This window comes from Hemitrygon akajei, chromosome 2, assembly GCF_048418815.1.
Source record: "Hemitrygon akajei chromosome 2, sHemAka1.3, whole genome shotgun sequence".
NCBI classification, from domain to species: domain Eukaryota; kingdom Metazoa; phylum Chordata; class Chondrichthyes; order Myliobatiformes; family Dasyatidae; genus Hemitrygon; species Hemitrygon akajei.
The window spans coordinates 65,212,879-65,239,058 of record NC_133125.1 but is presented as its reverse complement, the minus strand read 5'-3'; the positions used below and the strand labels follow the sequence as shown (position 1 = coordinate 65,239,058).

Here is a 26,180-nt window from a genome sequence, read left to right as displayed (position 1 = left end):
ACCTCACACTTGTCTGCATTAAACTCCATCTGCCATTTTTCAGCCCATTCCTCCATCTGGTCCAAATCCCTCTGTAAGCTTTGAAAACCTTCCTCACTGTCCACTACACCTCCAATCTTTGTATCATCAGCAAATTTGCTGACCCAATTTGCCACATTATCATCCAGGTCATTGATATAGATGACAAATAACAATGGACCCAGCACTGATCCCTGTGGCACACCACTAGTCACAGGCCTCCACTCAGAGAAGCAATCCTCCACTACCACTCTCTGGTTTCTTCCATTAAGCCAATGTCTCATCCAATTTACTACCTCTCCATGTATTCCTAGCGACTGAATCTTCCTAACTAACCTCCCATGCGGGACCTTGTCAAAGGCCTTACTGAAGTCCATGTATACAACATCCACTGCCTTCCCTTCATCCACTTTCCTGGTAACTTCCTCGAAAAACTCAAATAGATTGGTTAAACATGACCTACCATGCACAAAGCCATGCTGACTCTCCCTAATAAGTCCCTGTCTATCCAAATACTTGTAGATCCTATCTCTTAGTATTCCTTCCAATAATTTACCTACTACCGATGTCAAACTTACCGGCCTATAATTTCCCAGCTTACTTTTTGAGCCTTCTTTAAACAACGGAACTACATGAGCTATCCTCCAATCCTCTGGCACCTGACCCATGGATATTAACATTTTAAATATTTCTGCCAGGGACCCTGCAATTTCAACACTAGTCTCCTTCAAGGTCCGAGGGAATACCGTCAGGTCCTGGGGATTTATCTACTCTGATTTGCCTCAAGACAGCAAGCACCTCCTCCTCTTTAATCTGTATAAGTTCCATGACTTCCCTACTTGTTCTCCTTCTGAAATCAATTTTTCTACCAGAGAAATTCTTTGTAAGATACCGAAAGAGACCAGCAATACCAAAGCTTTGGCAGTGGAGGAGGAGGTGGGCAGTTCCTTGTTGAGTTTACCTTAAATATTTTCACAATGCCCAAGTTTGTTTAGATCATCAATAACTTTGAAGCAACAGGTCATAACACAACATTGAAGTAACCATACAGTACCCATAGCCAGTTTAATATACAAGTTTCAACAAAAGTGCAAAAAAATTGATTACTGAACAAGATAAAAATGTAATGCATATATACATAGGATAAGTCAACAAGGGGTGCATTGCAGAAGCATCCTCTGTTATGCTAAAATAATTCAAAGCAATTAAGTACCCACAGGGCACTTTGTTCTTGAATGCTTAATCTAATGAAGAATGGTATGTTAAGGATAGTGGTCTGTTTGTATCAGCGAAGTGATAAACAATAGTAGCAACAACAGCATGGACACAGAGACTGGTAACAGGGCATACAGACCAGGAACCTTTCCAATTATCGCAAGGTAGCTAAAAATAATGCAACATTACCCCAAATTCTTCAATGGTCTACTGCATAAGCCACGTTAAAGGCAAGTCAAAGCATGTACCTCACCCCAATGTATCAAGAGTAAAAAAAATAGTAATGGTAACATCTCTTAAGTTTGAGGGGAAAAAAACACTTTAAAAAAAGGTCTCTTGTAGAATTAGACAAAAGTTTTGAATCATAATGCAAATTTTAAATTGATACAGAAGTTGTCAGCTAAACAAAGAATAAAGACAAAAAAATTATTTCTATCTGCTCAAGAGATAAGGACCATCCTCTCTGAGGTAGGTTTGATGGAATAATCATTTGTATCTAACTCCTGGTTCGTGACTTATACTGTCCCCTCTATTTCAATAGAAAATGAAGCCAGAAATTCCAAAATATTCTCAAATTGGGTCATTAAACACCGGATCTCTTTAAGCTGAACTCTTCTTGACCCATGCATTAAACAAGCTAGGTGAAGTGAATTTGATGGGTGTAGATATGGCAGATACCAGAAATGATATATGGAGCTCAAACTACTGCTCCAGTTAGGGATCAAATTTTGAAAAATTCTCTCAGATCAATTTAAGCAAAATTTCATAGGTTGCATTGATTATACCCCATGATAAAATTGACCGATGATAGTTGAGGTGCACTCCTCGCATTACGTTTGACAGTTTACCATCCCTTTCCCTCCAAATTTTCATGAAGACTTTTGTAAAAGATTGAAATTCTCCTCCAACTTGTGTCTGCATGCGTGCTTTCACCACATTAATTGGGAAAAATATTATTCCAAGTACGGACCCCAAAAAGCCCCCACAGATGAAGTCATTGAGCACATTAGTACTGTACGTAGTAGCTTCTGGTAGAGATTCTTTGACAGGCCCTCGCAAGCCAAAGAACAATGCATTACTTGGTCCATTGCGGAGGAGAATTGGTACAAGTCCTCTGTAATACTCCCCAAAGCCATGGACTTTCAAAGCTTTAAAGGCATCAAAAGTATTTGTGAACCGGGTATGATGTCGGCGATCTTGTAGCAATGCCTGCACTCTCTCAAATGGTGTCAGCACAGCCTCTGCAGTCCCTGCCAATACTGCAGAAACAGTACGGGTCAGAAGCTCTGGGGCATTAGTTGTTCTCTTCAAGAGGCATGATAAATCCTCATACAAACCAAACATCAATGCCACAGTTGTTGTCTTTTGGAGGAGTGGAGGCAGAATACCTCGGTATAGAATGCGAAAGCCATCCTGCTTTAATTGGCGAATAGCATCCAATGTCGTTAGTCCATATAGCTGCTGCCGAAACAACACCTTCTGTATAGGGAAAGTGATCGCAATGTTAGTGAATGCTGCAAAATAGCCACAGATATAGTACTTAGTCGGTCCTACACAAGAGATCTGTTGCGTCAAATCCTGCTTAGTCCCAGGTAAGACAAGGTCCTTTGATTGGTTGCGAGCTTCAGTATCCATGTATTGCAGGTGTTTATCCCTCTGGGTCAGTGATACTATTTTCCATTAGCCACATGGTCCTGTAGAGGGAAAAACTGCAAAGTTTAAACCTGCACCTCTATCTTCGTACTACAAATTTTAAAAAATCTCTCCAATCTTTAAACCTTCATTTAAATTGTGTCTTCCACATTTTGAGGACACACTACAGGCACTGAAATATCTTGAGATGTAGTCACCTATTTTGTAAGTAGAATACAGGAATTGTGTCATCATTGTCTCGGTTAAATCATGGGTTTGAGCCCTAGTACAGAGACTACAGTATAATGAAAGATGCTGCACGGTGTGCGTGGGTCTGGATTTTGGCTAATGAGCAGGTAATAGCATTTCGCTTGCTTGCAGGGAGCAGTATGTGTCAGAAGAGAGATTAGTGGGATAGGACAAATGGACATGAATCACAAGGGATCAATCCCTGCAGAAAGTGGAGAATTTGGGGAAAGTAAAGATGTGTTTGGTGGCAAAAGATGTGGAGAATGATCTGTTGGATGCGAAGGTTCATGGGATGCAAGGCAAGGACAAAGAACTTTATCTCTGTTAAGGCAGCAGGAAAAAGGAATAAGTGCAATGTTCGGGAAATGGAGGAGATGCTGGTGAGGGCAGCATCAATTGTGGAGGAAGGGAAACCCGTTCTTTGAAGGAAAGCTGCATCCTGGGGACAGATGTGGCAGACACAGAGGAACTGAGAAAAGAAAATTACTATTTTTTTATATATACAGGAGACAGGGTGGGAAGAGGAAGATGCTCACAGACAATTAACAGGAAAGTGTGGATGGGTTAGCAATTTTACAGAGGAAACAAAGATTGATGACCTTGTGGGAAAACGTAATTACCAAAGGGTATAGCAGGATATCATTCTGTGCAGATAAATGGCAGATGAAGTTCAAACTGGCCAAGTATGAGTGTTGCACTTTGGAGATCAAGTGCAAGGGAAAGTATCCTTAACAGTGTCGATGTACAGAGAGATTTTGGGGTCCAAATCCAGAGCTTCCTAAAAGTGGCTGAACAAGTTGATAGTGGGGTCAAGAGGCATATGGTATGCTTACCATTGTTAATTGAGGCACTGAGTTCAAGAATCACAAAGTTAGATTGCAGAATTATACAACACTGGTTATGCAGTATTTAATTCTGGTCATCTGACTAGGGGAAGGATATGGTGGCTTTGAGAAGGTGCAGAAGGTTACCAAGATACCAACATGAAAGGGTATACACTATAAGATGCTGGACATACCTGGGCTATTTCTCTGGAGTAGCAAGGCTGAGGGAGATTGATAGAAGCTTATAAAATTATGAGAAGCATAGACAGATCACCAGTATCTTTCTCCCAGGGTCAAAATCTCAAATATTAGAGCAGTGGCCCCCAACCACCGGGCCGCGAGGAAATGATATGGTCTGGCGATATGAGTCAGCTGCACCCTTCCTCCTTCCCCATCACACCGATTGCTGTTGAACGCACACGAGGTCATTACCCATGTGAGGTCATCAGTAGCCTAAATGCAGTGATACCCTAGCACCAGGGATCACTTGTTGACACCCATTGCTACTGGCCTGGAGCGCGGACAGATGGGCATCGCCTCTAAACCTGTTTAGCACACCGAATGTTCGTGGGGAACCCGGTGCTAAAATATTCGCAGACGACCTAATTCGGGCTCAGGGTTTCATAAGTAGCAGAGCATCCACCTCACTGCAATCTACTGAAAGTCATGTCGTGGGGAACCCGGTGCTAAAATATTCACAGACGACCTAATTCGGGCTCAGGGTTTCTTAAGTAGCAGAGCATCTACCTCACTGCAATCTACTGAAAGTCATCCCTCGATCCAAACTTTTGTCAGCCGATACACAGGGACCTCCGGCCCTTACCTTGTCCTCTCACCCCACCCACGACCAGCCGCACCTGGCCAATGCTATTATATGTTCATACGAGGAAAATATGCGCTGTGTGTTTAATATTAAATTCATTAGATAAACCCTTTTAGAAACAAAATTGAGTGTATTAGCCATTTATAAGTGACTTATAGTTGACTTATCACCTATATTCTGGTCGTGATTAACACCACCACAGTTGGCCGGTCCACAAGAATATTGTCAATATTAAGCCAGTCCGCTGTGGAAAAAAGTTGGTGACCCCTGCATTAGAGGACATACATACAAGGTGAGAAGTGGCATGTTCACAGGAGATGTGTGGGCATAGTTTTTTTTAAAAACAAAGAGTGGTGGGTGCCTGGACTGGACTGTCAAGGGTGGTAGTGGAACTACGTACCTACAATAGAGGTATTTAAGAGCTTCTTAGATAGACACATGATTAGGCAAGAGAATGGTGGGACATGGGCCTGTGTTGGCAGCAGGGATTAGTTTAGTTAGCACTTAATTACTCTTTAATTTGTTCAGCACAACACTGTGGGCTGAAGGGCCTGTTCCTATGCTGTACTGTTCTATGTTTATCTTTCATGGAAGCTGAATAGATACAGAAGAAAGGAAACTGTGTTTCATATCACAATAATTATAAAATTGATATTTGTATGAAGCATAAGGAAAATTTTGAACACATTGAACCTAACAGTGCATTGTAAATTCTGAGTAATTCCAAATCACTGTGTTGCTTCTTGCGCTGAATGCTTCATCCCAAGGTGGCTTCAGGAGATGTTGTACCAAGGTACGTCAAAGCAAGATTAATTACTGTTATAAATTCAACAATAGCCACTTGAAACCAAATGAACATTAATAATTTCCACCAAAAGTATTAAAGGAGGTTATACCCTGACAAATAACATTAGGAGTTGCAAATAGTTGGACTGTGTAATCAGCGGTCTGAGGAACTTTTTGTTCCACAGCCACCCACAGTGTTTTCCTAATCTGGAATGCATTGCCTGACACCACGGTGGAGGTAGGTAGTTTCACAACATTTAAAAAAGACTGCTAATGGAACCTCTCACTAAAGGGTTCAACTTCAAACAAATCAGATCCTTGCAAATATGGAAACTTAGATAAATATTGTTGTAAAAAATGTCTAACCTGAAGATATTGCAGAAAATGTGTACGAGCGAGAGAATATTTGTTAATTAACTCTTCAAAAGTCATCAATCGACCATCACAAAATAAATTTGTAAAAGAACAGATCCCTTTATTTCTCCATAGGAGAAAAATGGGATCGGTTATTGAAGTTTTAAATAAAAAGTTTCGATATAAAAAACTAGACAACTTAAATTGTTTAAAATTTTAAAAATTGCGAAACTGAAACCAAATCCATAAGGACTGTTTAATAACAGAGTAAAGATTTAAATTTGGAATTTTAGAGAGTTGTAAAGGTAATGGAGCTCCTAATATTGAAGTTAAATGAAATTGTTTAACAACTTTTAATTCCAAATCAACCCATGGTGGTTTTTGGCTCTTGTCGAGCCAATATAGCCAAAAACATAATTGTCTGATATTAACAGCCCAATAAAGTTTAAAATTTATAATTTACTTTTGTTACAAAAAGAGAACCTCTCACTAAAGATTAGACAAGATTGGGAGAGAGTACTTAATATAACCTTTGTTAATGAAGATTGGTTGCGCGTTTTGAAAAACGTAAACTCTTCTTCTATATGTGCCAATCACTGTTAAATTCAGTTTAAAATTGTCCATCGTTATTATTTAACAAAGGAGAAACTATCTAAAATATTTCCTAGTATAGACAACTACTGTGATAGGTGTAAAATTGAAGTAGCTACTTTGTCATATATGTTCTGGTCATGTTCTTCATTAAAACTGTTTTGGAAATCTTTATTTTCTACAATTTCTAAAGCTCTAAAAATTAATTTACAACCTAACAGATTGACTGTTCTATTTGGAATAGTTCCACATCATATTCGAGGTATTTCATCTTCAGATTAACATGTAATTGTATTTGTTACGTTATTGGCAAGAAGGGCTATTTTATTAAAATGGAAAGATACTTCTGCCCCTACATTAATTGAATGGTTTTCTCAAGTAATGTTACGTCTCAGTCTGGAAAAAATTAGTAGAAATTTTGATCCCCAATTCGATTTTGAGAGAAGATGGTGCTCTTTTGCCAAATATTATCATTTAATTTGAATTATTTTATATGGTTTCCTTCCAATCTTATTCTATATAAATATGAATTGGCAGTGGATGATTCTTTTTTTAAATTTTTTTTTATATATATATATATATATATATATAGATATAGATGATGGTAAGATATATTGCTCCGGGGGTTGATTCCTAATGGGTTTTTCCCCTTTTTTTTGTAGTCAGTGGGGTTTTTTTCTTAGTTACATGGGGTTTTTTTTTTCCTTCTTTTCCTTACATATAATTTTTTTTTTAATTTTTATATATTACGATCATTTTTATTTTCTTCAGCTTTATTAATTGTATATATATGAATTTGTTGAAGTTTTGTATTATTTTATAGCTGTAGAAGATTATGTACCAATAAAAAGATTCTAAAAATGAAATTAAAAAGTCTGGAAGAACATTTGAATTATCAAGGCTTAGAAGTCTGCAGACCAAGTGCCGATAAATATGATTGGTAAGGTCACCATAAACGGAGAAGGCTGAAAGACCCATTTGTGTTCTGAATAACTATGGTACCTTAACAGAGAAACATGACCATTCCAAGATTCTCATAATCCAAACGGTACAGAACTGGGAGTAGCCTGGTAGCACAACGCTTTACAGTACAGGCAGCCCGGGTTCAATACCTGCCACGGCCTGTAAGAAGTCTGGACGTCCTCCCCATGACTGGGAGGGTTGCTTCCCACAGAACAAGACATAGCGGTTGGTAGGTTAATTGGTCATTGATTAGGCTATGAGGTGATTGCTGGCGTCTTGAAGGGCTGGAGGGGCCTATTCCATGCAGTTACCTCAATAAATAAAACCACCATTAATAAATTGGGAAACTATAACTATGATCAATGCTTAATAACTTTCACAAAACAATACAACAAGCAACTCCATTTGCAGGATTAGAAATTGAAACTATAAAAATCCTTGAAACAATTTTTCCAAATCGAGTTGTACACATTTTTGCTGGATGGGGAACCATACATATGCAGTATCTGCAGATTCGAAGTGCAGGCCAGACCTGATCTAACAGCTGAATGTGCATTTTTGTTAAGACCACATTGACCATTTTCTTACAAGTTTGAAACAAAAAGCCCCACAATTTGCTTCAGCTTTGTCCTGGAAACTAGAGGATTTCACAATGGTCTGAAATACTCACTCAAGTGATTTAGAATATCTTGAAGTTTAAAATAGGGTTTAAGTATTATTTGAAGAATTCTTACATGGGCTTAATGCAGTGAGATAAATAATTGATCAGTGCAACTGTAAAAGCAATCAATATACTGGAAAACAGCACATCAGAACTGCAATAATCTGGACAGGAGCATAGCAACATCAGTTTCAATCTGTAATGCCTTTAAGTGTTTGAAAATATCTTGAGGTATGTCATGATCACAACTAAGAGATATTGCACTAAGATGTTAGTATGATTAATCAAAACTTAGTTAAAAAGCTGAGTTTTAAGTATAAGTGATTTTTTTGGGGGGTTTTAATTGGCTCAAAGACTGAACTAAGTCTTTGAACTAAACAAATTATACCTTCATTGGCTCCAAATGAGGGTATTAGAATTGTAAAAGAGAACAGAATGAAAGGAACGGAACGATAACAAGGACACTGGAAAACTGGATAATGATAACAGCACATATAGACAGACATCAATAGGCCATGGGTCTAAATTAAAAATGTGCTTGAGTTATGAATGCAGATGTAACTGTTAACATATCCTCATCCTCGTCAATATTTTCATGGGCTACATTAATACGAGTAAACATACAAAGTCATTCCAATGTACTGATTAGGAGTCAGCATCACTTTGTGCATGGGAAGTCACGCTTGTTGAACCTTTTAGTTTTTTGAAGTAGCCAAAGAGGCAGTGAGGATCGAGTAGTGGATGTTGTCCACTTGGGCTTCAGCTGGTCTTCAGCAGCAAGGTCCCACATGGTAGGCAGGTATGGAATGTTAGGTCACATGGAATCCAGGGAGACCTATTTAGGTGGATTCAAAATAGCTTGAAGGCAAGAAACAGAGGATGGTGGTTGAAGAACACTGCATCTCCAATTGGGGAGTGGTGACTACTGGTGTGCCCCAGGCGTTGATGTTGTGACAACTGTTTAAAATTATAACTGGCATAGTTAAGTTGGATGCAAATGTACAAGTCTTGATCAATAAGTTTACGGATGACACAAAATTAGGCGCTTTTTTTGTAGTGATGAAGGCAATTGGAGATTACAGAGGGATCTTGATCGTTTGGGTAAGTGGGCCAAGAAGAGGCAAATGGATTTCAAAACAGGCAAGTGTGAGGTGATGCAATTTGGAAAGTCACCACTAGGGAGTGTAATGCATCAGGGTAAAAGGGTATCACACACAAAATGCTGAGGAAATTGTTGAAAGTAGTGACACAGGTGGAGGGGATAGTGAAAAAGTCATTTAGCACAGTGGTCCTCAACCACCGGGCCGCAAAGCATGTGCTACCGGGCCGTGAGGAAACAATATGATTTGGCGATATGAGTCAGCTGCACCTTTCCTCATTCCCTGTCACGCCCACTGTTGAACTTGAACCCACGCGAGGTCATCAGTCGCCTAAACGCAGTGATACCCTCGCGCCAGGGATCACTGGCTGGCCTCGGGTAATCAGCCGCCTCACGCGGCTGGCAAGAAGTACCATTACTTCTGGCCTGGAGTGCGGACAGATGGGCACCGCCTCTAAACCTGTTTTGCACACCAAATGTTCGTGAGGAACCTGGTGCTAAAATATTCGCAGACAACCTAATTCGGGCTCAGGGTTCCGTAAGTAGCAGAGCAGCTACCTCGCTGCGATCTACTGAAAGTCATCCCTCGAGCCAAACTTTTATCGGCCAATAGATCCTACCTACCTACGGGAGGGGGGGGTGAGGGCGGGCACGCGCCCTGTTGCACTCCTCGTTTGGTTGGTCACTCTCTCCGGACTACGACCGCTGCAGCCCCAGCACGGGGACCTCCGGCCCTGACCTTGTCCTCTCACTGGTGGGTTGCAATGATTTTATATGGTCATACAAGGAAAATTTGCACTGTGTGTTTAATATCCAAACGTTACTTAAAATGTTATGATGCTATTGACTTACAAATGAGTCATAATTGACTTATCACTATGTTCAAGCAAGGAAAATATGCACTGTGTGTTTAATATTAAATTTGTTAGATAAACCCTTTCAGAAATGAAATTGAGTGTATTAGCCACTTATAAGGGACTTATAGTTTGACTTATCACCTATATTCCGGTCCGGATTAACACCCCCTCTAGTCAGCCGGTCTGCAAGAATATTGTCAATATAAAACCGGTCCACAGTGCAAAAGAGGTTGGTGACTCGATTTAGCACGCTGGCCTCCTTCAGTCAGGACAGAGTACAGGAGTTGGGATATTATGTCGCAGTTATTGTGAGGTTGCACTAGTACTGTTCAGAGTTTTGTCACCCTGTTATAGGAATTTTTACAAGGATGTTGTCAGAGACCGATTTATGGGGAGAGATTGGCCAGGCTAGGACTTTATTCCTTGGAGCATAGGAGAATGAGTGGTGACTTTATACAAGTATTTAAAATGATGAGATGCATAGATAAGGTGTACAGTAACAGCCCTCACGCCAGGATAGGGGGAAGCATAAATTTCAGACAAGAGGGGAAAGATTCAAAGGGTACCCAAAGGGCAATTTCTTCCTGCAGAGGATAACAAACATATGGAATGAGCTGCCGGAACAAGTGGTTGCAGCAACAGAATGGTATCAGGAAGACATGGATAAGTCTATAGAGGATCAGAGCTCAGAGAGATACTGGCTGAATGCAGTCAATTGGGACAAGCTGGGTGGGCACTACGATCAGCATGGTCTCATTGGGTAGAATGGCCTGTATCCCTGCTGTATAACTCTATGACTCTACTAGGAAACATTCCTCAATCAACTTTTGAAAATCATTTGGAGAAAACACTAGCCCTGAAATGCCACCTGTTTATTCTTTTCCACTGATGCTGCCTGACCTGCTGAGTTCCTCCAGCATTTTGTGTGTCTTCCACTAGTCCTTCCTACTTTGGGCATTTGCCAGATATCAGGCACTGAGATTTAATAGTTTACAGCACTGATCCAGATAAAGAGAAAATATGTACAGTAATCAGAATCACTTGGGCTGCTATCGAGAGTACAAGGCCATGTAACAGAGGCAGGCGGAAAGCCTATACATAGGGCCGAAGCTGTGCACCCCCTCCTGCCATGTCTGTGGCTTTCACATTGGCCTCATTAGCCACCTCAGAACCCACAAAAGCAGAATCAGCCTCAATCCTGAGGAACCTCCTGAGAAGAAAAAGAAGTTTCAAACTGGCAGAAGGTGTCCAAAAAGGAGGTATCCTGGACTCAATACTGCTTGTCATTAATACAAACAGTCTGGACTGAAGTACAACTTCAAAAGACGCTGACATGAAACTTTATGAGGTAGAGATAAAAATCAAGGGACTAAAATAACAGGCTTGCAGAGCTAGCAACAAGTAGAACATTAATTTCAATGCAGGAGGATGCTTGTGTACTTTGGTCGAGAATAGATGGTAAATACTCCTTGGGAAATAATATTCAAGTGAAGAAAGCAGCAGAACGATCGAGGCTTTCATACAAGAATACACACTGATGAAGTTTACATTGCAAAGAAACTAATCGATACAGAGTTAAACAAAAACTTGGTAGCTAGAGAGGTGGTGCCTTTTTAGGAAAGGAATTCTGAAGCTTTGTACCAGGGCAGCACAACTGCTGATGGCAGAGCAATGAAAATTAGAAACTGCAGGAACAAAGCGATGATTCTAGCACTCAATTCCAACAAACATAATACAGTACCCCCAAAAAAGACAAACACAGAATTTTACAGAGAAATCCACTGGATCTTGTGATAAGTTTCCCCAAACAGCTGAAAAAGCTGCAGCTGCTGCCTCAGATAGAACTCCAGTGAAAGTGCAATTTTAGTGTAGCAGCTAAATAAATGGCTAACACCGATGATTGAGAGCTGGTCATGACATTAACTTAAAAGTTAGCTATCCTTCACAGAGCACTGGCTAATGATCACAACCAACAAATCTAAATCACACTTCATAACATTAAATTCTCAAGTGCCTCGATAGTGTTCAAAAAACTGTAGTTCAAGGGCAGATCATTTACCCCAGGTGCAAGTACCTTACCTGACAGATTTTCAGACTGCCTCTGGTGAAATAATCAATTCCTGTCCATTAATAATCAAAAAAAAAAATGCTGCAAACACTCAGCAGGTCAAACAACATCTGTGGAAAGAGAAATGGTAACATTTCAGGTCATAAACTTGCATCAGGAATCAGGAACTGCGAGCAAAAAGGGATCAGAAGGGATGGTGCTCGAAGTCTGGTGTGACAACGATCATAAGCCAGCTAAGTGGATCACACACACGGGGTGCAGAATAGTTTAATGACAATGAAGTGTGCTGAATCTCACAGGTACTGGAGACAATGTTACCCCACTGATTTCCTAATTCCAGAAAGTATCGCTGCCAAAATATATATGTTCCTAATTCCAGAAAGTATCGCTGCCAAAATATATATGTTTGGGAGCTGGGCCTCCTATTAATAACAAAAATTCAGCCCACAATAAAACTAAATCACAAATAGTGCTGAGTTTCTCAAAGTCAATTAATTATTTTATTCCACAAATCTGCTGATATTCCTACCTTTCAGAATTAAATATGTAGCACAGAATGCGAGCACTGAGTTTTTGCAGTTAACCAAGAAATAAGACAAGTTAGGAAAGCGGTTAATTGGAGTAAGGGGAAATATGAAGCTATCAGGCAGGAGCTTGGAAGCATAAATTGGGAACAGATATTCTCACGAAAATGTACAGAAGAAATGTGGCAAATGTTCAGGGGATATTTGCATGGAGTTCTGCATAGGTACGTTCCAATGAGACAAGGATGGTAGGGCACAGGAACCGTGGTGTACAAAGGCTGCTGTAAATCTAATCAAGAAAAGAAGAGCTTACAAAAAGTTCAAAAAGCTAGGTAATGATAGAGATCTAGACGATTATAAGGCTAACAGGAAGGTGCTTAAGAAAGAAATTAGGAGAGACAGAAGGGGTCATGAGAAGGCCTTGGTGGACAGGATTAAGGAAGAGGACCAGTGAGTCTTACTTCAGTGGTCGGTGAGTTGATGGAGAAGATCCTGAGAGGCAGGATTTATGAATATTTAGAGGGGCATAATATGATTAGGAACAGGCAGCATGGATTTGTGAAAAGCATGTCGTGCCTTACAAGCCTGATTGAATTTTTTTGAGGATGTGCCTAAACGCATTGATGAAGATAGAGCAGTAGATGTAGTGTATATGGATTTCAGCAAGGCATTTGATAAGGTACCCCATGCAAGGCTTATTGAGAAAGTAAGGAAGCATGGGATCCAAGGGGACATTGCTTTGTGGATCCAGAACTGGCTTGCCCACAAAAGGCAAAGAGTGGTTGTAGACGGGTCATGTTCTGCATGGAGGCCGGTGACCAGTGGTGTGCCTCAGAGATCTGTTCTGGGACCCCTACTCTTCGTGATTTTTATAAATGACCTGGATGAAGAAGGGGAGGGATGGGTTAGTAAATTTGCTGATGACACAAAGGTTGGAGGTGTTGTGGATAGTGTGGAGGGCTGTCAGTGATACAGTGGGACATTGATAGGATGCAAAATTGGGCTGAGAAGTGGAAGATGGAGTTCAATCCAGAGAAGCGTGAGCTGGTTCATCTTGGTAGGTCAAATATGAAGGTAGAATATAGTATTAATGGTAAGACTCTTGGCAGTGTGGAGGATCAGAGGTATCTTGGGGTCCAAGTCCACAGGACACTCAAGGCTGCTGTGCAGGTTGACTCTGTGGTTAAGAAAGCATACGGTTCGCTGGCCTTCAACAATCATGGGATTGAGTTCAGGAGCCAAGAGGTATTGTTGCAGCTATATAGGACCCTGGTCAGACCAGTACTTGGAGTATTGTGCTCAGTTCTGGTCACCTCTCTACAGGAATGATGTGGAAACCACAGAAAGGGTGCAGAGGAGATTTACAAGGATGTTGCCTGGATTGGAGAGCATGCCTTAAAAGAATAGGTTCAGTGAACGCGGCCTTTTTACCTTGGAGCATCGAAGAATGAGAGGTGTCCTAATAGAGGTGTATAAGATGATGACACGCATTAATCGTGTGGATAGTCAGAGGTTTTTTCCTAGAGCTGAAATGGCTAGCATGAGAGGGAACAGTTTTATGGTGCTTGGAAGTAGGTACAGAGGAGATGTCAAAAGTAAGTTTTTTTTAAAGCAGAGAATGGTAAGTGCGTGGAATGGGCTGCCAGCGACGGTGGTGAAGGCGGATATGATAGGGTCTTTTAAGAGACTTGTGGACAGGTATATGGAGCTTAGAAAAATAGAGGGCTATGAATAACCTTAGGTAATTTCTCAGGTATGGACACGTTCGGCACAGCATTGTGGGCCGAAGGGCCTGTATTGTGCTGTAGGTTTTCTATACTTCTCTGTTCTAAGACTTTATCACTGAAGTAGAAATAGTTTTTTTTTAAAGTGAAGCAAGTTGCATTCAAGCTGCCATAATTTCCCAAGAAAATAATAAGCATTGCTGCACCTTCTTTCCAAACTTGTACGTTTAACTTTTCAGCTTTTGTGCATTCTTTCCGCTAATTTCCAGTATGACCCAGAAAAGTTAGAATTAAGTAACACGAGCTTTGTAGAGCAGACTCGATGGGCCAAATGGCCTACTTCTGCTCCTGTATCTTATGGCCTTTTGCAAACAACCTAAGAAAAACTTTACCATTTCTTGGTAATTTCTTTTCATGACAAGAGATCTCAGCAGAAGACAGGGAACTTATTTGAGGGCAATTTGAATGTAATTTCTCAACTGGAAGTTTACAGAAACTGGTGAACAAAATTACAAAAGTATTGTGAAACAGATGTAGCATGTTGATTGTCATAGTCTCAGTCAATATCTCTATTTATGACAGGTACATGAGATGTTCCAGGCAGAATATTCACATACACCAGGAACACCACCGAAATAATAAAAGGCCATTAATCATCTTGCAATGTTAACAATTCTTTCTTTGCAAATGACGTCAGACCCCAGGCCTGTTTAATATTTCCAGCACATTTTCCACGTATTCACACAACGTTTGGGATAATTTTCAAAGCTTTTAAACCTATACTGGATTTAAAATGCAAAAGCCACTGTAGCTAAAATGCACTAGTAGCTGCTCTGCACTAAATGTTATTCGGCAAACAATGTCAACCACAATATGCATTTAGGGTGCACCTTTAATATTTCAGGTGGCACGATAATGTAGTGGTTCGCACAAGGCTTTACAGTACAGGTGATGTGGTACAATTCCTGCCACTTCCTGTAAGGAGTTTGTAGGTTCTCCCCATGACCACATGGATTCCCTCACACTGTCCAGGCGTACCAGTTGGTAAGGTTTTTGGGTCATTGTAAACCGTCCCGTGATTAGGCTGGGGTTAAATCGGGGGATTGCTGGGCAGCGCGGCTCAAAGGGCTGGGAGGGCCAATTCCACACTGTACCTCAACAAACAATTTTCAAAATGCCCCAAGCCATTTCAGCAAAAGATTTGGGACAAAACATCAAGCAATGTGGGAATGGAGAACAAATATTAATAATAAACAAAAAGATTCGGTGGGCACCTTAGAGGAGGAAAGAAGTGGGGCAGAGCTTTCTGGAGGTAAAGTTCAGAACTTGGGATCTAGCTACTGAAAGTATGGCTGCAACAGAGAAGCAGGTTAAAAACAGATGTCCATCACAAGAACATATTCCTTGGAGGGTCATGTATATGGAAAGAATGAAACAAATTGAGTATTAAGAATCTGAAAGCAATAAATCTAAGTTGCTTTGCTTTGTAATCATTCTTAAAATTTGGTAATTGTAACCCTCCCAGGTCAAATTTCCATATCAATTTTTCCAACGATATTCTTGACATCTTATCTTTCCAAAGGAATTTCCTCACACACTTATTTAACTCTAGAAAAAACTTCTGTGGGAATTGTATTGGTAGTGTTTTTAATAAATATTGTAATCTAGGGAATATATTCATTTTTACAGCATTGACTCTACCTATTAATGTTATTGGTAACATCATCCATTTATCAAGATCCTCTTGAATTTTTTTCAATAATGGCAAATAATTTAATTTATATAAATTCTGTATATCATTATCAACTCTTATGCCTAAATACTTTATACCATTTATCGGCCATCTAAATTGAGTTATTAATCGACATTGACTATAATCTCCTTTAGTAAGGGATAGAATTTCACTTTTATCCCAACTTATTTTATACCCTGATATTTTCCCATATTCTTCCAATCTAGAAGATAATTTACGCAACGAATGCAATGGGTTAGTTAGATAAATCAGAACATCATCAGCAAATAAGTTAATCTTATATTCCTCCTGATTAACTCTGAAACCCATAATATCTGAGTCAGTTCTAATTAATTTAGCTAATGGTTCTATCGCCAACACAAATAAAGCAGGTGATAATGGACAACCTCGTCTAGTTGACCTTGTTAACTGAAATGATGTTAAAATTTGGCCATTTGTCACCACTTTAGCTTTGGGGTTAGTATTTAAGGTTTTAATCCATTTTATAAAAGATACTCCTAATCCATATTTTTCCAATACCTTAAATAAAAAATCCCATTCCAATCTATCAAATGCTTTTTCTGCATCCAAAGCAACTGCCACACACATTTCTTCCCTCTTTTGTGCCAAATGAATTATGCTAAGTAACCGAGTTACATTATCAGCCGATTGTCTATTTTTAATAAATCCTGTTTGGTCCATGTGTTTTATTTTAGGTAAGTATTTAGATAATCTATTAGGTAAAATATTTGCTATTATTTTATAGTCCGCGTTCAACAAAGAAATAGGTCTATATGATGTTGGCTTTAAAAGATCTGTCTTTTTTTGGCAATACTATTAAAATAGCTGTCGAAAAAGATTCTGGAAGTTTATGCGTTCTTTCTGCTTGGTGTATTAGCTCCATAAAAGGAGGAATTAATAAATCTTTAAACTTTTTGTAAAATTCAGGCGGAAAACCATCTTCTCCTGGAGATTTATTACTCTGAAGCGATCCTAGAGCTTCTTCGACCTCTTTTAATGTAAAAGGCACATCTAATCCCTTCTGTTCTTCCGAATTCAATTTTGGGAGAGTTATTTGTGATAAAAACCTTTCTATCTCAACAATATCATTTTGTGATTCTGATTGATACAGTTCAGAAGAAAAAAATTTTAAAGTTTCATTGATTTCTAAAGGTTTATAAGTAATTTTATTTACACTTGTTCTAATTGCATTTATCGTTTTAGAGGCCTGGTCTGTTTTTAACTGCCAAGCAAGAATCTGTTTTTGATGATGATAAACCGGCATTGATTAGAATAGAATTAGATAAAATAGGAGAAAATATACCAGAAGATTTTATATATAAATGGGAATCTAAATGGATATGGGAAAAGAAAGAATCTCCTATGCTAAAACATTTGATTGATTTAGATAGATACTTTATTCATCCCCATGGGGAAATTCAACATTTTTTTCCAATGTCCCATACACTTATTGTAGCAAAACTAATTACATACAATACTTAACTCAGTAAAAGTATGATATGCATCTAAAATCACCCTCTCAAAAAGCATTAATAATAGCTTTTAAAAAGTTCTTAAGTAGTTTACTTAAATACATTGAGTCCTAACCCCGGCACTTTAACATATCTTACTCCTGGCGGTTGAATTGTAAAGCCGAATGGCATTGGGGAGTATTGATCTCTTCATCCTGTCTGAGGAGCATTGCATCGATAGCAACCTGTCGCTGAAACTGCTTCTCTGTCTCTGGATGGTGCTATGTAGAGGATGTTCAGGGTTTTCCATAATTGACCACTTTGCCCACGACAGAGCCCGCCTTCCTTACCAGCTTATTAAGACGTGAGGCGTCCCTCTTCTTAATGCTGCCTCCCCAACACGCCACCGCACAAAGAAGAGGGCGCTCTCCACAACTGACCTATAGAACATCTTCAGCATCTCACTACAAACATTGAATGACGCCAACCTTCTAAGGAAGTACAGTCGACTCTGTGCCTTCCTGCACAAGGCATCTGTGTTGGCAGTCCAGTCTAGCTTCTCGTCTAACTGTACTCCCAGATACTTGTAGGTCTTAACCTGCTCCACACATTCTCCATTAATGATCACTGGCTCCATATGAGGCCTAGATCTCCTAAAGTCCACCACCATCTCCTTGGTCTTGGTGATATTGAGACGCAGGTAGTTTGAGTTGCACCATATCACAAAGTCCTGTATCAGTTTCCTATACTCTTCCTCCTGTCCATTCCTGACACACCCCACTATGGCCGTGTCATCAGCAAACGTCTGCACATGGCAGGACTCCGAGTTATATTGGAAGTCTGATGTGTACAGGATTTTATTTTCAATTTAATTTATATTTATATTTATTTATATATTTATATTAAATTTATCTTATTTATGGAATAAGATAAATGTTGATGATGAGATAAAGAAATCTTTATTAGCAAAGAGACCTTTAATTCAAAATAAACTTATCCCTTTTACAATGGATAATCAACTTTTATATAACTGGTTTCACAAAGGGATTAGATATATAGGAGACTGTTTTGAAGGAGGTATATTAATGTCATTTGACCAATTAAAGAATAAATATAAAATATCAAATAACACTCTTTTCTGTTATTTCCAATTAAGGGCTTATTTAAGAGATAAACTGGGTCAAACAATGTTATTGCCGAAACCTAATGAAATAGAAACTTTAATTCATAAAGGAAAAATTTAAAAAAATATTTCTGGTATATATAATTTGATTCAAAAACAGGCAATTAAACAAGGAATTCATAAGTCAAGACAAAAATGGGAAACTGATTTGAATATTAAAATTGATGAAACAAGTTGGTCAAGATTGTCTTGACAGTATGACAAATACAATAAATGTTCGACTAAGATTAGTACAATATAATTTTTTACATCAAATATATATTACACCACAAAAAATAGATTAAACTCAAATTTATCTGATCAATGTTTTCGATATAATCAAGAAATTGGTACTTTTTTTACACTCTACTTGGTCTTGTTTTAAAATTCAACCTACTTGGACAAATTTAAGAGTTTTACTGGAACAAATTATTGGAATACAACTTCCACATAATCCAACATTATTTTTACTATGCGATATTGAAGGGATAAAATTGAAATCCAAATTGAATAAATATCAGAAAGAATTCATAAAAACTGCATTTGCAGTAGCCAAAAAGGCTATTGCAGTTACTTGGAAATCGGATTCATACTTAAGTATAGATCGCTGGAAGAACTAAATTTTTAGCTGAATTCCACTTGAAAAAATTACTTATAATTTAAGAGATAAATATGAAATATTTCTGAAAATTTGGCGCCCTTATTTACAAAAAATAGGATTAAATATATAGGTGCTCCGAAGATAAAATTATTGGTCATCTGGGGAAAGAAATAAATATATATGCATTTTCTTTCTTTTTTCTTCTCTTTTTTTCTATAAGGATATGTTAGGGGGGAGGGGGGAAGGGTTGTTAATTTTTGTTTTGTAATCTGAAAGACACACTGTGAACTTTAAAACTGAGATACTGCCAACTAAAAGCTAATGCAATGCAACAAGCACAGGTGTGATGGGAGAATGTAAAATGCTGCTCGTTAGAGTGAAGGTACAGAGTTTTAATCTTCTGTTAATGGACAGTGGAGTTAGAAGGACAAACAGAACAATGAGGCTTATAGCATGAATACCCTCAGGCAGAATTAGAGACAAACCATAGATTAGAGATCAAAGTACAGCCAACCCCTGTTACAGCCATTTGGGTAACAGAAATCACCCTTACCAATTTCACAAATCATTACTCAAAACCTCAAAAAAACAGCAAAGGTGACGGAATAAAATTTGCTCTCACAGTATTTGTGCAGGAAAATGTAAATAAATGAACAATTTTTTTCAGCTTGTGTTTTTGACACATGCCCACATGACATGGATTCTTATTACAGAAAATCATGCTAAGAACTATTTTCCAACTGTGCAGTGCCCCCACCAACACACCAATCCTCCCACACACTTATCAGAATACAGGGGTCAGTGTTAGATGGTCTTGATTGTGGAGTATTGCTGTGGAAACCTCACCACCGTGGCATCAATGATGGTATCAATGACAGGAATTTTTAATTGTTAAAATTTTTTATTGAACTACAGCATGGAATAGCCCCTTCTGGCTCGATTTAACCCTAGCCTAATCATGGGACAATTTTCAATGACCAACTGGTAGTCTCTGGACTGAGGAAAACCGGAGCTCCTGGAGGAAATTCAGACGATCACAGGAAAAACGTACAAACTCCTTACTGTCAGCGGTGGGAATTGAACCCGGGTTGCTGGTACTGTAAAGCGTTGCGCTAACCACTACACTATCATGTTGCTTCACACTGAATTGATGGCAACAGCCTCCTTTTTCAGTATTTAGTTGGAATAAATTTATGTTCATGCACTAGTGATTGTCAGACTCCTACAACAAGCCCTTCTTGGCAGGTTGAAAAGAATTCTGTGTTTATTTACATTGTCTCCAATTCTACCTCAGAGCATCCATGCTGTAAGCCTTTGTTAACCTGAAATTTAACTACCCGGTATTCCTGTTTCGTTTGTTTGGCCTAACTCCACAGCTGTTTAACGCTCTGTGCCTGCAAAGTCAAAAGATTAAAATGAGATATTATTACCGTTTGTTGGATTTTATGTATTTTTAAAGGTCAGGGTTTAACGGGACATTGGAGGAAGTTAATATATTTGTTTGCGACAGCAGGAAAGTAGGAGGACATGCCACTTCAGGTGACTCACCACTAACAACTAGATACTATAGATTACATGTGACAACAATCCCACCAGCATTGTCTATCAAGGACAAGATGTGAAACAATGGTATAAACTTTCACATCAAAGGCTACAAACTTGTGGAGAAATTAATGTTTACTGTGGATACATAAAAAGCTCTATTTGTAAACTTTTATGGAAATCTAAGGCAATCTAAACATTGAAAAATATATAGAGATTTGGGAGACAATAAATTTGAAAGGGAAAGGAAGATCAGAGACGAGGTAGAAGTTTATATGGACAGAACTAATTTTGGATATTTGAAAAGACACGTCATCATACTTCATGAAGTCATGGACTCTGACATCAGAACTGCAAAAGAGGATCCAGGCAGTAGAAATGAGATGCTTCAGAAGGCTCCTTAGCATCTCCTATACAGACCATGTCCCATCACCCAGCATGAAATACTACCAAGATCTACTGTCCACAGTAGAGAAGAGGAAACCGAGATGGTATGGTCACATAACAAGATCAAGTGAACTCTCAAAGGCCATTCTTCAGGAACGGTGCAGGGAAAAGAAAAAGGGACAGACAGAGGAAGAAATGGACAGACAACATCAGAGTGGATCGGAGAGAGCTTTGCCACAACCCAGGCACTCGTCCACAACCGTGAGAGATGGAGGCAACCAGTGCAGAGCTCATCCGTACAGCAGCTCTATGACCCTGGTGGGTTGCGGGATTCGTAACTATAATGTCATCAAATGAGGGAAATTATTTACCATTTTAAAAGAAACATTTCTTGTCAAATTAACAAATACCTGCCAGAACCTAACCATGGACTAGCATTTTATGGTGAATAATATATGGAAATATCAAGTTTGGCTCTGAAAACCTGACATATTGTTCATGAAAACAAAGAGATTGAAAGATTACAACAGACCTAACCAGTTCCCCTCCATCACTACCCACCTCCATCTGGCAGAACTGGCATCACCCTCAACAATTTCCCTTTTGTTTCTTCTCACTTCTTCTACACCCAAGGTGTAGCCATGGGTATCCACATGGGTCTCAGCTGTACCTATCTTTTTGCTTGCAAAGTCGAACAGTCCACTCTCTGGGAGTGTGGCCCAACCCTTTCTGCATAACATTCACTACTTCCACATCCATGCTGAGCTCATCAACTTTGCCTGCAACTACCACCCTGCCCTCAAATTTATTTGATCTCAGACATTTCTCCTCCCTTTCTTGATCTGTCTCCATCTCTGGAGATACACTGTCTACTGATATAAACCTTCTGACTATACCTCTTTCCACCTTGTCACTTGCAAAGATGCTATTCACTTCTCAGTTCCTCCATCTCCGCTTTCTCTTTTCTCAAGAAGCCTTCTATTCCAGAACATCCGAGATGGCCTCCTTGTTCAAAGTTTCCCTTCCTCTACCTATGTTGTCCTGACCCATATGCCCTCCATCTCCTGGACACTTCCCCTCACCCCATCTGCCTGCCACAATAGGAATAGAGTTCATCTTGTCCTTACCTATCACCCCACGAGCCTCCACAGCAAGTAACTTCCGCCATCTTCAAAAGGATCCTAGCACTAAACACATCTTTCCCTCAGCCCCACTCTCTGCTTTCTACAGGGATCACTCTCTACACAACACCCTTGTCTACTCATCTTTTCACACCTGGTACTTAACTCTGCAAGTGGGACAAGAGCTACACCTGCCCCTACACCTCCATTCACCTCACTCACCACCATTCAGGGCCCAAAGCTGTCCTTCCAGATGGAGTGTTAGGATGGTGTACTGTATCTGGTATTCCCAGTGTGGCCTCCTCGACATCAGTGAAACCCAATGTAGATTGGGGGAAGTCACTTTATCAAGAACCTTCACTCAATCTGCCACAAAAGGTGAGCTTTCTCATTTTAATTCCACCCCGACATGTTCGTTCATGGCCTCCTCCACTGCTACCATGAGGCCACTAATGGGTTGGAGGAGCAACATCTTGTATTCCAAATGGGCAGCCTCCAAATACATGGCATGAACAGCAATTCCTGTACTTCCTCAGCTATTCCCTTTCTCTCTTTTTCCATTCCGATTCCACTCTTAACCTTTCTCTTCTCCTCGACTGCCTATCAACCACCCCCCCCCCCCCCGGGCCATTCCTTCCCTTCCTCCCTTGACCCACTCTCCTCTCCTATCAGATTCCGCTTTCTTCAGCCCTTTACTTCTTCTACCCATCATCTCCCAGCTTCAGTGTCCCCTGCCCTCCAACTACCCCCCCCCCCTCGCCTGGTTTCACCTATCATCTGCCAGCTTATTCTCCTTTTCCTCCCCCAACCTCCTTATTCTGGCTTCCCACCCCTTCCTTTACAGTCCTGATGAAAGCTCTTGGCCTGAAACACCAACTGTTTATTCCTCTCCACAGATGCTATCTGACCTGCTGTGCTCCTCCACTATTTTCTTTGCACTGCTCTGAATTTCCAGCATCTGTGGAATCTCATGTCTAAGACTGAAAGATACTTCAGCATCATCAGGACTCAGTCAACAATGCAAGAAATTCTGCACAATGAGAAAAAGGTTGAGTACACTCACTGCAGTTCTGAAGAGGCCATGTGGGACCTCCAAATTCTGCCAAAGGTGGGACAAGAGGTGCCAGGGAAGTGGGTGTGAAATTTGGGAGATGGATATGCTCCCAATGAATGATGAAGATTTTTAATATCATTATGAATGCTCATTTTCATTTTGAACAGTCATGGGCCAGGTATTCCCCACAAATAATTTTTCACCTTTTCAAGGAGGTTTTGAGAACATCCATGAAGCATTTCCTCTTCAACCAGTACTGTCTCTGGTAATAAAACTTAGAACAGTTTGATGGTTAGCTCGAGGTGGACAGAACCCATAATCTATCCATATTACAAAGCAGGAAGCAGTTCACAGGGAGAAATGGTTAGGAGCATGGTTGGGACATCATGTTGCTACTGCAATTGGATTCACCTTCATTTTTGTAGATGGGTTACAGTTATTGCATCCAAAGTGATTCCCATGTGAGAAACAAGTGTGTGACTAGAGGGGGAGGGTGAATTAGGAAAAGGAAATCTTAAAGGAGGAACCTCTTTCTGACCTCACACAAAAAAAAACAGGCCTGCATCCTGACAGGAAGATAAATTGATCTTCCGAGGGACAAACAGAGGTGAAAAATAACAAACCTCTGGCAAGTTGTGATTGTCAATGACAGAAGGGAAAGCTAACTCCAGGAGTTCTCCATCTGTCAAAAGAAATGATTGAAACAGTACCTATCAATGAAGTCCTCCAACAGTCAATAAAAAAATACTTTTCAGGTAGGGTTTCACAGGTAATCTAACAAACCTAACCAATAAATTCACTTGTCTGATTGCTCTGATCCATCCCAATCAGCAACCATGAAGAGCATATATCATCTAGAAAGCACCAGGACTGATTTGAGGCAAAACCACAAATGTAAAGCATTCTTAGACTGTTAATTCAATTGTATAAGCCCTGAAGACTATGACCTAAAACGATGATGAGGGGAAAGGAGGTTCCACAGCTCACTTATAACCATAACACACATTGCTGGGCAGTGTAAAGGCAATCTACAGCCAAAACACGCAGCACCCCACAGAAAATTGGAAAATGATAATATGACCAAGCTGCTGAAGCAAACTGCATCTCAGTCGAGAACATTCACAAATACAGATTCACTGAATACCATTCCACCACCATCTTCGTAGGATCTGTACAAAAGTAATAAAATAATTCTAAATTAATCCCACCAGTCAATTCCTTCCTTTTATCAACCTAAAATTCATATCTATTTCGTGCTCATTTTAAATTGTAATTTCTATATTTTTTCAATGAAAATTCATCTATATTCCTATAATAATGTTCTATTAATTCCAACCACTTCAATACTTCAACATCATTCCCCTTCCCAAAATTATAATGTCTGTCAGGGCTTCCTATACACGGTAGAACCATGGAAGACCTCTCGACTCCGAAAACAAAAGCTACAGACACTCTAGGCCACCAACTCCAAGTCACACAGAATCCTGTATGGTAAATATATCAGCTGTCATCTCCACCGGGTTTAAATTCAGGAACCTGACGAACACAGCACATTCAAGGCGAATTCGGTAGTTCAGCACCAATGTTTCAAGGGCAACAAAGGGCGAGTAAAAGTGCTACGAATGGACTGAGAGGACTGGGAGACTGAGCTGCTGTCTATACCGACGGAGTGCACACAAATTCATGGAGACCGTTATTAAAATGGAGCGACGGCATTCCCCGGGCAGCCTCGATCCCCCGGAGAGAGACTGTCACAGCCATTTCTAATTCAGAGGCACCAAACTGCGCTGACAACCGCTCTGCACCCGGCCTGCTCCAGTACTTGCCTTGCGCCCCACTCTGCAGCGGCTGGGAGGGGATTTACCTCCTTCATCAGGCCCCTCGGGCGGCCGGGCCTTGCCCTTGGGCGTTCATCCAACCACTCGCAGCACCCCTCCCCACGAAGCCATCGGTACTAAGGCACGCCTCTCCGCAGCAACCGCGCTCCTGAGCCCGGACCAACCGCCGCGCTTTACCTCCTGCCTCAGCTCCCCGAGCTCGGCACACCCCTCCACGTCACTACGTGACGTCAGCGCGTAACGACGCGCTTCGCTCAGCCCCGCCCTCGGGACGGCACCTCGCGATGACGCGTGTTTCTCAGCCTTTCCCCATGGAGAAGGCGTCAAAGCCCTCCGCTACTTTCTGGACAATAGGCCTCACCAGTTCCCCAACACCACCACACTCCTCCGGTTGGCGGAACTGGTACTCACACTTAATAACTTCTCTTTCGGCTCTTCCCACTTTCTCCAGACCAAGGGTGTAGCAATGGGCACTCGAATGGGCCCCAGCTATGCCTGCCTCTTCGTGGGTAATGTGGAACAGTCTATGCTCTAAATCTATACTGGTACTGCTCCCCAACTTTTCCTTCAATACATTGACGACTACATTGGTGCTGCTTCCTGCACCCATGCTGAGCTCGTCAATTTCATCGACTTTGCCTCTAACTTTCACCCAGCCCTCACGTTCACTTGGTCCATCTCGGACACTTCTCTCCCCTTTCTCGATCTCTCGGTCTCCATCTCTGGAGACAGACTGTCCACTGACATCTATAAACCCACTGACTCTCAAAACTACCTTGACTATACCTCTTTCCACCCTGCCAAATGTAAAAATGCTATTCCATATTCCCAGTTCCTCCGTCTCCGCCGCATTTGCTCCCAGGATGAGGCTTTCGGTTCCAGG

The 26,180-nt window shown here is 40.3% G+C and overlaps 2 protein-coding genes across 7 annotated transcripts in view; both read right to left on the bottom strand.

Annotated features, from left to right (window-relative positions):
• Positions 1-26,180, bottom strand: part of LOC140713724 (thymosin beta-10) — a 452,521-nt gene that overhangs the window by 93,361 nt on the left and 332,980 nt on the right. The window lies entirely within an intron of this gene.
• LOC140713706 (mitochondrial nicotinamide adenine dinucleotide transporter SLC25A51-like) lies at positions 1,053-25,543 on the bottom strand. 5 transcript variants are annotated; one of them, XM_073024122.1, is made up of 3 exons: positions 25,286-25,468; positions 12,152-12,250; positions 1,053-2,927 (listed from the first exon to the last, which is right to left on the bottom strand). In XM_073024122.1, exon 3 carries the CDS (start codon positions 2,866-2,868, stop codon positions 1,975-1,977), a length of 894 nt encoding a protein of 297 aa, XP_072880223.1. In that variant the 5' UTR covers positions 2,869-2,927; positions 12,152-12,250; positions 25,286-25,468; the 3' UTR covers positions 1,053-1,974. The 5 variants fall into 5 exon arrangements, with proteins under 5 accessions (XP_072880223.1, XP_072880232.1, XP_072880213.1 ...); XM_073024131.1 differs by lacking the exons at positions 12,152-12,250; positions 25,286-25,468 and adding an exon at positions 25,475-25,543; XM_073024112.1 differs by lacking the exon at positions 12,152-12,250.

Bases quoted from the DNA above. Each gene is read 5' to 3' on its own strand.
- LOC140713706 (XM_073024131.1), bottom strand. From the start codon at position 2,868: ATGGATACTGAAGCTCGCAACCAATCAAAGGACCTTGTCTTACCTGGG.